At 41.3% G+C, this 10729-nt stretch overlaps 1 protein-coding gene across 2 annotated transcripts; it reads left to right on the forward strand.

The window, feature by feature from the left end:
* Positions 1 to 929: 929 nt before the first annotated feature.
* On the forward strand, positions 930 to 9858 carry nif3l1 (NIF3 NGG1 interacting factor 3-like 1 (S. cerevisiae)). Of its 2 annotated transcripts, none has more exons than XM_064964714.1 (7): positions 930 to 986; positions 2088 to 2704; positions 3651 to 3807; positions 3914 to 4037; positions 4865 to 5003; positions 6136 to 6219; positions 9125 to 9858. In XM_064964714.1, exons 2-7 carry the CDS (start codon positions 2098 to 2100, stop codon positions 9307 to 9309), a joined length of 1296 nt encoding a protein of 431 aa, XP_064820786.1. In that variant the 5' UTR covers positions 930 to 986; positions 2088 to 2097; the 3' UTR covers positions 9310 to 9858. The 2 variants fall into 2 exon arrangements, with proteins under 2 accessions (XP_064820786.1, XP_064820788.1); XM_064964716.1 differs by having other exon boundaries at positions 2345 to 2704.
* The last annotated feature ends 871 nt before the right edge of the window (positions 9859 to 10729 follow it).

Below are 10729 nucleotides of genomic sequence, written 5' to 3' on the forward strand. Positions count from 1 at the left end.
AGAACAAGTTCTCATTTACAACTGCGACCTGGCCAAGATAAAGCAAAGCAGTGCTACAAAAACAACAGAGTTACGCATAAACAAACGTACCGTCAATAACACAATAGAAAAATGTATGTACAGTGTGTGCAAATGTAGAAGAGTAGGGAGGTAAGGCAATAAATAGGTCATAGATGTGAAATATTTACAATTTTGCATTAACACTGGAGTGATAGATGTGTAGATGATTATGTGCAAGTAGAGATACTGGCGTGCAAAATAACAAGAAGATAAATAACAATATGGGGATGAGGTAGTTGGGTGTGCTATTTACAGATTGGCTGTGTACAGGTACATTGATCGGTAGGCTGCTCTGACAGCTGATGCTTAAAGATATTAGACTGCAGCTTCAGCGATTTTTGCAATTCATTCCAGTCATTGGCAGCAGAGAACTGGAAGAAAAGGCGGACAATGGAAGTTTTACTAGCATTTAAAAGCAGTTGGAGGCCACGGAAGGAGTGTTGTATGGCATTGATGCTCGTCTGGAGGTTTGTTAACACAGTGTCCAAAGAAGGGCCAGAAGTATACGGAATGGTGTTGTCTGAGTAGAGGTGGATCAGAGAATCACCAGCAGCAAGAGTGACGTCATTGATATTTACTGAGAAAAGAGTCAGCCCGAGAATTGAACCCTGTGGCACCCTCATATAGAGACTACCAGAGGTCCGGACAACAGGCCCTCTGATTTGACACACTGAACTCTGAGAGGTAGTTGGTGACCCAGGCGAGGCAGTCATTTGAGAAAATGTTATCATTATTATTATTTTTGGTGTAGTGTTAGATGGTTGGGGATTTGTATTTTTGATATATTTAAAATGTTTCAAGCAAAGTATATGGGAGTTATACTCCAGTCTGATAGGTGGCAGTAATGCAACATTTATTGGATGCCAACTGCGGTTAAACCTCATCGAAGAAGAAGGTAACTGCAATAGCTGGCTCTCTCTCCACCAGTAAGTGCTGTTACCATGCTTGCATTTCCAATTCATAGTTTTTGCCTATTAATTGGAAACTTTCGTTTAAAATGTAACGTATGAATCACACCAGTCTGAACATGCAAACAGAAACACCTTTGTTTGATGGTAGCTTATTCCTGTGGGCCCTGTTCCAGGTTGGGAGCCAGCTATGTAATGTTAGCGAAGCTAATATAAATGCCTCTAAGTTGCTTTACCTAGCTAGTTTGTGGAGTTGCTCTGGCTCATATTCGTGTGATTTAAATGACTTCGATTATAACGTTACCTTGGCCATTAAACCCGTGCAGTTGATTTAATTTGTAAACAATGCACCTTAACCATGCACAAAATGGTAACAGCAGCCATTGCAATCCAAACTTATTAGCTAGCCTACTAAATGTAGCTAGAACAGTGGACCTTAGCAGTGGTGTAACGTACTACTTAAGTCGTTTTTGAGGGTATCTATACTTCACTTTACTATTTATATTTTTGACTACTTTTACCACATTCCTAAAGAAAATCTCATTTTTAACTCCATACATTTTCTTTGACACCCAAAAGTAATCGTTACAGTTTGAATGCTAAGTAGGACAGGAAAGTGGTCCAATTCACGCACTTATCAACATAACATCCCTTGTGATCCATACTGGCTCAGACCTGGCGAACTCACTTAACACACACAATTCGTTTGTAAATTATGTTGGAGTGTGCCTCTGGCTATCCGTGAAAAAGAAAAGAAAATGGTGCCGTTAGTCTAATATGAGGAATTTTAAATAATTTAAACTTCTACTATTGATACTTAAATATATTTTAAACCAAATACTTTTAGACTTTTACTCAAGTAGAATTTTACTGGGTGACTTTTACTTGAGTCGTTTTTACTCAAGTATGACAATTGGGTACTTTTTCCACCACTACATTTGAATGGGAGTTTTGACACGTATTGACAATTGGCCTTTTAAATAATAGATGACAAGACTGATAGGTGACAAGAAACCGTTCATGATGTTTTAAGAAAATGCAGCCTATTTGTTGCAGATGAACCTTGCTCTTGGATGCAAACAATATTTATTCATATCAAATGAACTCTTTTGCACACAGGTCTACACTAATGGTGACTGGATACAAGAATGTTTTCCAGAGAATTCTGTCATTGACCTGCAGAAGGAGCTACAACGAAAGCATCTTTCAAACACTCGCTTGTTCCACTTCCTCTTCTCACTCCAAATTGTCTGCCCTTCGCTCATCCTTTTTTTCTGACCCCTCTCATTGTAATATTAGGTCTTATCAGCTTTCTACCCATCTCCATCATTGCTACTCTTTTTCGTGCTCCCTTTCCCACTCTTCTCGTACAACAGGTCTAATGGATTTAAAGGAGGTTCTCAAGGTTCTGGAGGAACTCGCCCCTCTATCACTGGCAGAGTCCTGGGATAACGTTGGCCTATTAGTTGAGCCCATTAAATGTCGGCCTATCAAAACCATCCTGTTAACCAATGACCTGACCGATTCTGTCATGTCAGAAGCAGAGGCCATGAACTGCGATCTCATCATCTCTTACCACCCCCCGCTGTTTCATCCAATCAAGTGCTTGGTTTCAAAGAACTGGAAGCAGCGATTGGCTATCCGGGCGATTACGGCTGGAATAGCAGTGTTTTCTCCTCACACCTCTTGGGACAGCGTCAAAGGAGGCGTGAATGACTGGCTGGTTGGAGGAATTGGTAAGAGACTGCTGTCAGTGTTTCCCCTAGCTTTATAATAAGCAAAGTGGACTGCTGTAGCTCTGTTTTGGGCTTCTACAACTGCTCTTTATTGTAAACTTTGGTGTGAGAGGTCCTGGATGTTATGCTGCTTTGTTGGTCCAATATGGTAAAGGAGAAACTGGTTTTGGGTATGGTGAGTATGAAATAAAAGTGGTATATAAGCCTATAGTACTCCCAAATTGGGTTGTTGTTCACTTACTATCAAATAGTGCTTATGTAGCCGATGTGAAATTGCTAGCTAGTTAGCGGTGGTGCGCGCTAGTGGCGTTTCAATCGGTGACGTCACTTGCTCTGAGACCTTGAAGTAGTGGTTCCCCTTACTCTGCAAGGGCCGCGGCTTTTGTGGAGCGATGGGTAGCGATGCTTCGAGGGTGACTCTTGACGTGTGCAGAGCGTCCCTGGTTCGCACCCAGGTCGTGGCGAGGGGACGGACGTAAAGTCTATACTGTTACACTTAGGCTATAAGATTGAGTGCTTTATTATATCTGGGACCTTTTACACTCAGGATATGCGCTATGAAAGTGACACAGAATTTTCCAAGAACTCGTTTTTGAACTTTTGCATGCTTTTTGAATGGTCTTCAATGGGCAAAAACGTAGCGCAATGGTCTTGAGCTCAAAAACCCCCAAAAGGCATCTGACAGATGTAAACTCATCCACAAATATAGTTTTATATATCCTAAATGACCGTGTTTTCACAAATTGTATTATAATTTTCAAGCCCAATCCAAAGATTAGGGTAGGATGATGTCACTTTCACAGTTTATTGAAGATGTGTATAGAGTGTCATATTTGTTCTACTCAAATTATCTGAATGTTCTGGAGTGTTCTCCCCACCTGAATAAGTTCATGATGTTTGAAAAGCACTGCGGAGTAACGAGTGCTGTTTCTGTTGTCTTGCTCAGGGAGTGGCAAAGTTTCGGTGTTGAGTCAAGCCTTCAGTAGCGCCCCCCAGAGCCACAAACTGGAGTTTACAGCCAGGAGTCAGGAGGAGCTCAACACCATCATGGCAGAACTGAAGGGGACGAATAGCGGTGTCAATTTACAGCACACAGCTGTCAGGTACGGGATACTCTGTCAGTTTGTGTGTGCGTGTGCTTAAATCTGTATACACCTCTTCACTGTTGTTTACACTGTTACTGTACATATCTCCTCCATCTGGCTCTAGCTCTGAAACTGATGGCTTCTTCATAAGTCTGATCTGTCCAGACTCAGTGCTGACCCCAAGTGTTCAAACTCTGTTACAACACGCCACTCCCAGCCAGTCTCTCAGTATCCTTCAAGTAAAAAAGGTATAGTACTGCTGCTAGCCTGGTCCCAGATCTGTTTGTGCTGTATAGCCATCTATGGTCATTGTCATGGGAAATATGACCATAGCAGTTGGCAAAACAGCACAAACAGATCTGGAGCCATATGTATCCAGCGTATTACACCCTAAACACACAAAGTGGACAGTTTGGTCAGAGTGCTGATTTTAAGAGCATTTTTGCCTTGACAGGGATTAATAATTAAAGGAGTATTTTTTTTGGTTGCCCGAAGATTGACCACTTGCGCAAAAATGTAAATTAGATATTTACACGCAGTAGTGCCATGTATTGACAGCCATTCATCTACACACGGGAGAAATCGGAAAGATCAGTGCTGGAATTCTTTATATTTAGGTTGTTATCAGTAAAACATTTCTCAGAGCTGGCTTAACTTGCCTGACTGCCATAAATTGTCTGTCTTTTACTTAAACAATGGGAAACAGAAATATCCGTTTTAGGCTACTAGAGGTCTTTGCAGTTTGGTTGTTTTAACTTATTTTATCACCTGCCCAATGGGGCAACCTCAGAGCAGGCCCCAGGCAATAGGACAACCCTTAATGTGCTTGATAAATATCCCCTGGGATCATATTCCTGCTATCCTGAATCAATAGGCTTAGCTTGCCACAGAGTGAATAGGACTGGAATTGAACTTCAATGAATTTTACTAAATGTTTTCACTCTTTTTACGTGTGACATCTTATTCATTAGTGCACACTAGCAAAACAAAAAGTTCAGGCAGTCCCTCCCTGTTTGTCTGTTTTATTCCTCTTGGTGTCTAGTGAATACGACCCTTTCTGTTTCTCACCCTGTAGCGTCCGCTCCCAGGCTACGGCCAAGGGCGACTAAGTGTTTTGGATGAGCCCGTAACTGTGGCGGCAGCCGTCCAGCGAATGAAATCACACCTGGGTTTGAATCACCTTCGACTGGCCCTCGGAGCCCAGCAAACTTTAGGTGAGTGAGAAGGCTAAACAAACATCTATGTCTTCCTTTTTGTTACCAGATTACTAACTTGTATGCGTCCCAAATGGCACACTATTCCCTATATAGTGCCCTGGTCAAAAGTAGCTATAAAGTAGTGACAGGAGGATACCAATTTCGCGATACATGTTTTTCTTTAGGAAAACAGCCCTAATGTCATTGTTGTCATCCAGAGTCACATTTATTTATTTTTCGATATAGCACGCAATATTTTACATGCAGCAGGTTTTTAAAGGACCAAAGTGTTAGCTCTTCTTTCTGTTTTCATTTTTGCCATGGAAAAAAATATTGCGATACTGGTATCGTCCCAGCCTTACTATAAAGAGAATAGGGTGCCGTTTGGGACACACACCATGTCTTTTAAATATACTGAACAAAGATTTTTACTGAATTACAGTTCATAGAAGGAAATCAGCCAATTGAAATAAATAAATTAGTCCATAATCTATTGGTTTCTTCATGACTGGGCAGGACAGCATAGGCCCATCCACTTGGCAACCAGGCCTAGCCAATCAGAATGAGTTTTTCCCCCACAAAAGGGCTTTATTACAGGTTGGGCGTTTGTGAAGCCAGTTGGATGTACTGACAAATTCTCTAAAACAACGTTGAAGGCAGCTTATGGAAGAGAAATTAACATTCAATTATCTGGCATCACCTCTCTTGGACATTACTGCAGTCAGCATGCCAATTCCACGCTCCTTCAAAACTTGAGACATTTGTGGCATTGTTGTACGACAAAAGTGCATATTTTCTGGCCTTTTATTGTCCCCAGCACAAGGTACACCTGTGTAATGATCATGCTGTTTAATCAGCTTCTTGATATGCCACACCTATCAGGTAGGTGGATTATCTTGGCAAAGGAGAAATGCTCACTAACAACGATGTAAACAAAATTGTGCTCAAAATTTGAGGGAAATAGGCTTTTTGTGCCCATGGGACATTTTCTGGGATCTTTTATTCCGGCTCATGAAACATGGGACCAACACTTCACATGTTGGGTTTATATATATTTTTTGTGTATATATTCGCTGCAATAAGCATATTATGTTGACAGCTAGTGAGGGGCTGAGAGGATAACGTAATTGTATGTGATTGTTCATTTTAGAGTCCATTGTAAGCACTGTGGCAGTGTGTGCTGGGTCCGGAGGCTCAGTATTGAATGGAGTGAAAGCAGACCTCTACATCTCAGGTACATTCGCTATAAACGCCAGCTGCTAGAATCAAAAGAAATACGGTCAAGAATACTGAACCATTTATTTTGCATATACAGTGCCTTCGGGATGTATTCAGACCCCTTGACTTTTTCCACATTTTGTTACGTTAGCCTTATTTTAAAATATATATATTTTAAAGATCCTCAGCAATCTACACACCACCACACAATGGCAAAGCAAAAACAGGATTTTAGAATTTTTGGAAATATATTAAAAATAAAAACGGATACCTTATTTACATAAGTATTCAGACACTTTGCTATGAGACTCGAAATTAAGCTCAGGTGCATCCTGTTTCCATTGATCATTCTTGAGATGTTTCTACAACTTGATTGGAGTCCACCTGTGGTAAATTCAATTGATTGGACAGGATTTGGAAAGGCACACGCCTGTCTAGAGTACCAGTCAAAAATTTGGACACACCTATTCATTCAAGGGTTTACTTTATTTGTACTATTTTCTACATTGTTGAATAATAGTGAATACATTAAAACTATGAAATAACACATGTAATCATGTAGTAACCAAAAAAGTAAAAGTGTTAAACAAATCAAAATATATATTTGAGATTCTTCAAAATAGCCACCCTTTGCGTTGATGACAGCTTTGCACACTCTTGGCATTCTCTCAACCAGCTTCACCTGGAATGCTTTTCCAACAGTCTTGAAGGAGTTCCCTTGTTGGCTGCTTTTCCTTCACCCTGCTGTCCAAACCATCTCAATTGGGTTGAGGTCAGGTGATTGTGGAGGCCAGGTCATCTGATGCAGCACTCCATCACTTTCCTTCTTGGTCAAATAGCCCTTACACGGCCTGGAGGTGTGTTTGGTCATTGTCCTGTTGAAAAACAAATGATAGTCCCACTAAGTGCAAACCAGATGGGATGGCATATTGCTGCAGAAATCTTTGGTAGCCATGCTGGTTAAGTGTGCCTTGAATTCTAAATAAATCATTGTCACCAGCAAAGCACCGCCACACCACCTCCTCTATTCTTTTTGACCGAGACTTGCGCTCCAGTACAGCTTGCCGTGTGGTAGCAGAGAGAACAGTATGACTAGGGTGGCTGGAGTCTGACCATTTTTAGGGCCTTTGTCTGACAGGCTGTGTCAGAGGTCCTGGATGGCAGGAAGCTTGGACCCAGTGATGTACACATGATCTCTGCATCTGTGGTTGGAACCAAAAATCTCAATTTGGACTCAGACCAAAGGACAGATTTTCACCTGTCTAATGTCCATTGCTTGTGTTTCTTGGCCCAAGCAAGTCACTTATTATTGGTGTCCTTTAGTAGTAGTTTCTTTGCAGCAATTTGACCATGAAGGCCTGATTCACACAGTCTCCTCTGAACAGTTGATGTTGAGATGTCTGTTACTTGAACTCTGAAGCATTTATTTGGGTTGCAATTTGAGGTTGGCAACTATTGAACTTATCCTCTGCAGCAGAGGTAACTCATGGTCTTCCTTTGCTGTGGCGGTCCTCATGAAAGCCAGTTTCATCACAGCACTTGGTTTTTGTGACTGCACTTGAAGAAACGTTAAAAGTTCTTGAAATTTTCCGCATTGACTGACCTTTGTGTCTTGAAGTAATGGACTGTCGTTTCTCTTTGCTTATTTGAGCTGGTCTTGCTGTAATATGGACTTGGTCTTTTACCAAATAGGGCTGTTTCCACCCCTACCTTGTCACAACACAACTGATTGGCTCAAACGCATTAAGGAGGTAAGAAATTCCACAAATTAATTAACAAGGGACGCCTGTTAATTGAAATGCATTCCACGTGACTACCTCATGAAGCTTGTTGAGATAATGTCAAGAGTGTGCAAAGCTGTCAAGGCAAAGGGTGGCTACTTTGAAAAATATTTTGATTTGTTTAACACTTTTTTTTGGTTACTACATGATGCCATACGTTATTTCATAGTTTGTCTTCACTATTATTCTACAATGTAGAAAATACTAAAAATAAAGTTAAAGCCTTGAATGAGTAGGTGTGTCCAAACTTTTGATTGGTACATTTATATAAGGTCCCACAGTTGAGTGCATGTCAGCAAAAACCAAGCCATGAGGTGGAAGGAATTTTCCATAGAGCTCCAAGACAGGATTGTGTCGAGGCACAGATCTGGGGTTCCTCTGTGGAGAGGGCAGAACCTTCCAGAAGGACAACCATCTCTGCAGCACCACCAATCAGGCCTTTATGGTGGAGTGGCCATACGGAAGTCACGCCTCAGTAAAAGGCACATGACAGCCCACTTGGAGTTTTTCAAAAGGCACAAAATGGACTCTCAGACCATGAGAAACAAGATGTTCTAGTCTGATGAAACCAAGATTGAACAATTTGGCCTGAATGCCAAGCGTCACTTCTGGAGAGAACCTGGCACCATCCCTACAGTGAAGCATGGTGGTGGCAGAATCATGCATGATTTTAACCGGTCTCCTCCCCTTCATCTACACTGATTTGAAGTGGATTTTACAGGTGACATCAAAAAAGGATCATAGCTTTCACCTGGTCAGTCTGCCATGGAAAGTGCAGTTTTGTATACTCTGTGTACATGCAATGCATTCCAGTGTTTAATTGCTATATTGTAATTACTTCACCACCATGGCCTATTTAATGCCTTAACTTACCTCATTTGCACTTACTGTATATAGACTTTTTTTTTGTTCTACTGTATTATTGACTATCGTTTGTTTATTCCATGTTTAACTCTGTGTTGTTGTGTCGAATTGCCATGCTTTATCTTGGCCTGGTCGTAGTTGCAAATGAGAACTTGTTCTCAACTAGCCTACCTGGTTAAATAAAGGTGAAATTGAAAAAAATTACTACACACACACTTTTACTTGACTTGTGTTTAAATGTCCAGACATTTACCTCTGACCTCATTTCTCCCCCAGGTGAGATGTCCCATCACGAGGTCCTGGACTCCGTCGCTGCGGGTGCCAGTGTGATCCTCAGTGACCATAGCAACAGCGAGCGTGGTTTCCTGGCCGTGTTCAAGAAGAGGCTGGCAGGGCATCTGTCTAACTCTGTTACCGTGGCGCTGTCACGGGCTGACAGGGACCCCCTGGAGGTGGTCTGAGATGCTTACAGTTTTCCCCAACTGGCAGCCCACAGACCGAATCTATTCCGCAGATGGTTATGTTAGCAAATAATTAAATTCATATTTAGACACAAGGCTGTAAAAACACAAGGAAATCAACTAAGTGATTTTGTGTGTTTTTTGGGGGGGTAATCTGTTCAAGTATTCCCACACATAAGAGATGTGATCGTATACTAATGTAAGCAAGGTGATTGTTTAATGATTGTTGATTGTGAAATATATGTTTGGGCTTCTTCCTGTCTATTTGCAGTCTAGAAATGATTTGTAATTATGTTCCAACCTTCCCGATCATCCCCTCAAGGAAAAAAATAGGACTGTGTTTGAATCTAGTTGATGATCTCTGCGTTAAAAGATTTAATAAGTAATGCAATAAGGAAACGTAGGATTAATGTATACAACTGAATAAGGTAATCCTTTGGGTGATATTCAAAGTACGCATCTACATCAGTGGTCACCACAGCATCCCTAGTCAATCACCAAACAATGTAAAAAAATAAATATATAAATCCTTGCATTCCTATTTTTTAAAATTCCTTTTGCACTGTTGGTGGTAGGTGCACTTGATTCAGAAGTCCTTGTGCCCAGAAAGGTAAAGTATTCCCATTTTGAACTACTTCATGTGTCTGAAGGTAGATCTCCACATACCCAGCAGGCCCAGAGAGCAAATCAAGTGCACCGATAGGCCTATCACTGTCCAATCAGATAGCTCAGATCACTGTCTGCAGTTTCCTTGCCATAGACGGGAAAAATCAGCCTCGAACGCACAGAAAAGATGATACTGAGATTTCAAAACTTTTAAAACCATGACTAGACACAAACAGCAGCTCTGCTGTATTCATTGAATGTTTAAGTTGTTATTCAGCACTGTCAACACTTTATAAGCCATAAAATGCGCATTATCCTAACTTCCACATGCTGCAATTAATAAGTATAAAAGTGTTCCGATAAGCTTGCATTATTATTAGCGTCTTGTCTTTTAATAGAGGAATATTTCACGTTCTCTGGTCATAGGAGTAAAAACATGAATTATTGTATGAGGCAGGAATAATGCAGTGTGACTTGAGTTTCACCATCAGCTGGAAGACTGCCCCTTTTTCTCAGTAGAGGGAAGGAGGGCAGAGGGATGGTGAGCCGGGTGAGAGGCAACCTCACCGCTGCGCCCTTGCTCCCCTCAGACTGACCACTTCAAATTACTGACAGTGTCACCAGCAAAGCACCATCACACCTTCTCCATGCTTCATAGTGGGAAACACATATTCAGAGATCATCCGTTCACCTATTCTGCAAAGACACGCGGGTTGGAACCAAAAATCTAAAATTTTGACTAATCAGACCAAAGGGCAAATTTCCACCAGTCTAATGTCCATTGCTCGTTTTTCTTGGCCCATGTCCTTTAGTA

The sequence above is a fragment of the Oncorhynchus masou genome, unplaced genomic scaffold, assembly GCF_036934945.1.
Source record: "Oncorhynchus masou masou isolate Uvic2021 unplaced genomic scaffold, UVic_Omas_1.1 unplaced_scaffold_24___fragment_2___debris, whole genome shotgun sequence".
Classification (NCBI taxonomy): Eukaryota; Metazoa; Chordata; class Actinopteri; order Salmoniformes; family Salmonidae; genus Oncorhynchus; species Oncorhynchus masou.